Source organism: Microtus pennsylvanicus, chromosome 1, assembly GCF_037038515.1.
Source record: "Microtus pennsylvanicus isolate mMicPen1 chromosome 1, mMicPen1.hap1, whole genome shotgun sequence".
Classification (NCBI taxonomy): domain Eukaryota; kingdom Metazoa; phylum Chordata; class Mammalia; order Rodentia; family Cricetidae; genus Microtus; species Microtus pennsylvanicus.
Window position 1 is genome coordinate 221,940,086 of NC_134579.1, and position 1,934 is coordinate 221,942,019.

The 1,934-nt window shown below is 36.2% G+C and overlaps 1 protein-coding gene across 1 annotated transcript; it reads right to left on the bottom strand.

Moving 5' to 3' along the window:
• Positions 1–636: 636 nt before the first annotated feature.
• On the bottom strand, positions 637–1,584 carry LOC142842667 (olfactory receptor 8H1-like). Its single transcript, XM_075959360.1, has one exon. The coding sequence runs from the start codon at positions 1,582–1,584 to the stop codon at positions 637–639; it is 948 nt and encodes a 315-aa protein (XP_075815475.1).
• Between the last annotated feature and the right edge of the window lie 350 nt (positions 1,585–1,934).

Genomic DNA, 1,934 nt, shown 5'->3' on the forward strand with positions numbered 1-1,934 from the left:
ATTTTATTCAGCTGAGGAAGATGAGACTAAAAAGGTCACTCACTATTATTACATCCAACATAAACAATCTTTCATAACACAAATGATTAACTTTTAAAAATGTTAATGTGTCAGTGTTATGTTTCCTAAGTCAGTTATCTGACAATTGATAACATATTAAGTACTATATTACCTTAAGAATTTAAGAATATTTTTTCAATTGCATGTTATTTCTCCTGATAATCTCAAAAATTCAGAGCATGAGTTTACTATAAATGTCTTGATTTTCAATTGACACAGATTTTTAAAGTCCCATTCTCAGAAATGTCCAAACATTGGTCTTGGAATGGAAATTCTATACAAGCACAAAGAAGGAAACAAAGCTGATAGGTTCATACAGAGAGAGAGAGAGGGTAAAGAAGTGATCAATATCCAAGTGGTGGTGGTTGGCACATTTAATTCCAGCTTGGAATACAGAAGCAGGAGATTCTTAGTTTGTTTGAGGCCATCCTGGTCTACAGAGTGAGTTCCAAGATAGCTAATGGTACCCTGCATGGAAAACAAACAAACAAGCAAACAAACAAACACAAACAAGGGATATGATCAGTAGCAAACAAAAAAAAAAAAAAAGAAGTGTTTAAGTATCTGGCAACATTGTTATTTAAATTCCTGGGAGCCCTCTTTCTTTTTCACAAGTCTAAGGGCAGCACTTTTTACTTCCTTATTTCTGAGACTATAAATGAGTGGGTTCAGCATAGGGATCACAATTGTATAGAAAACAGAAGCTATTTGATCCTTTCCCAGGGAGTAGGACTTGCTTGGCTTCAAATAAGTAAAAATCATAGTTCCATAAAAGACAGTGACTCCTAGGAGATGAGAGGCACAAGTGGAAAAGGCTTTGTGCTTACCTGAAGAAGAATTTATCTTCAAAATTGTAGAGAGAATGGATACATAGGATAAAGAAATAGTGATAAGAGACAGCAGTAGAGTAGAACCAGCTAGAACGAATATGGTGACTTCAGCATCATAGGTATTGCTGCAGGACAGGGCTAAAATTGGGAATGTGTCACAAAAGAAATGGTGGATTACCTTGGAACTGCAGAAATTCAATGTGCTTAAACAGAACACAGTGACAGAGGCATCCATAGCTCCAGTCATGTAGGATACAATGATGAGAGCATGGGAGCGCCTTGTGGACATAATAACTGGATAGTGTAGGGGACTGCAGATGGCTACATAGCGGTCATAGGCCATGGAAGACAGTATAAAGCATTCAGTAGCTGCCAAAAGGACAAAAAAGTACAATTGAATGAAGCAGCCATTGAAGGAAATGCTCCTTCTGGAAGTCAGCAGGTTCTCTAAGGTTTTAGGTGTGATGACAGTTGAGTAACTGAGGTCAAGAAATGATAAGTGGGTGAGGAAGAAATACATCGGAGTGTGAAGCTGTACATCTAGACGGATGATGAGCATCATGGCTATGTTCCCCAGCACAGTGGCCATGTATATGAAAAGAAAGAGGACAGAGAGGACTATCTGGATCTCCTTGGAATCTGTCAATCCCATAAGCATGAAGTTAGACTCATTTGTGTGGTTCCAGGCTTTCATAATTAGTGTTTCAATAATCTGCAGAAATTAAACACAATGGTGAATAATTTAAAATGTTTTGCATATATGCATTTAAAGCAGCCTTTTATTCTACTTGCATTTTCTCACAAACAATATTATTTTACAGTTTGGTCTGGTAATAAATTTAATTGCCCAAATAGAGAGATATATGAAGCATCACTTGAGTAAGTGTTCATATTGGTTAGTATACTTCACAATGTTAGTGGAACTGGTACTGTCATGAATTAACTCTGTTAGCCTATAACAAATGTTAGGCTGTATAAACTACTACTATCCATTTATTTCATAGTAGATAAAATAAATGAAGAGAATTTAGTACAAATGGATCT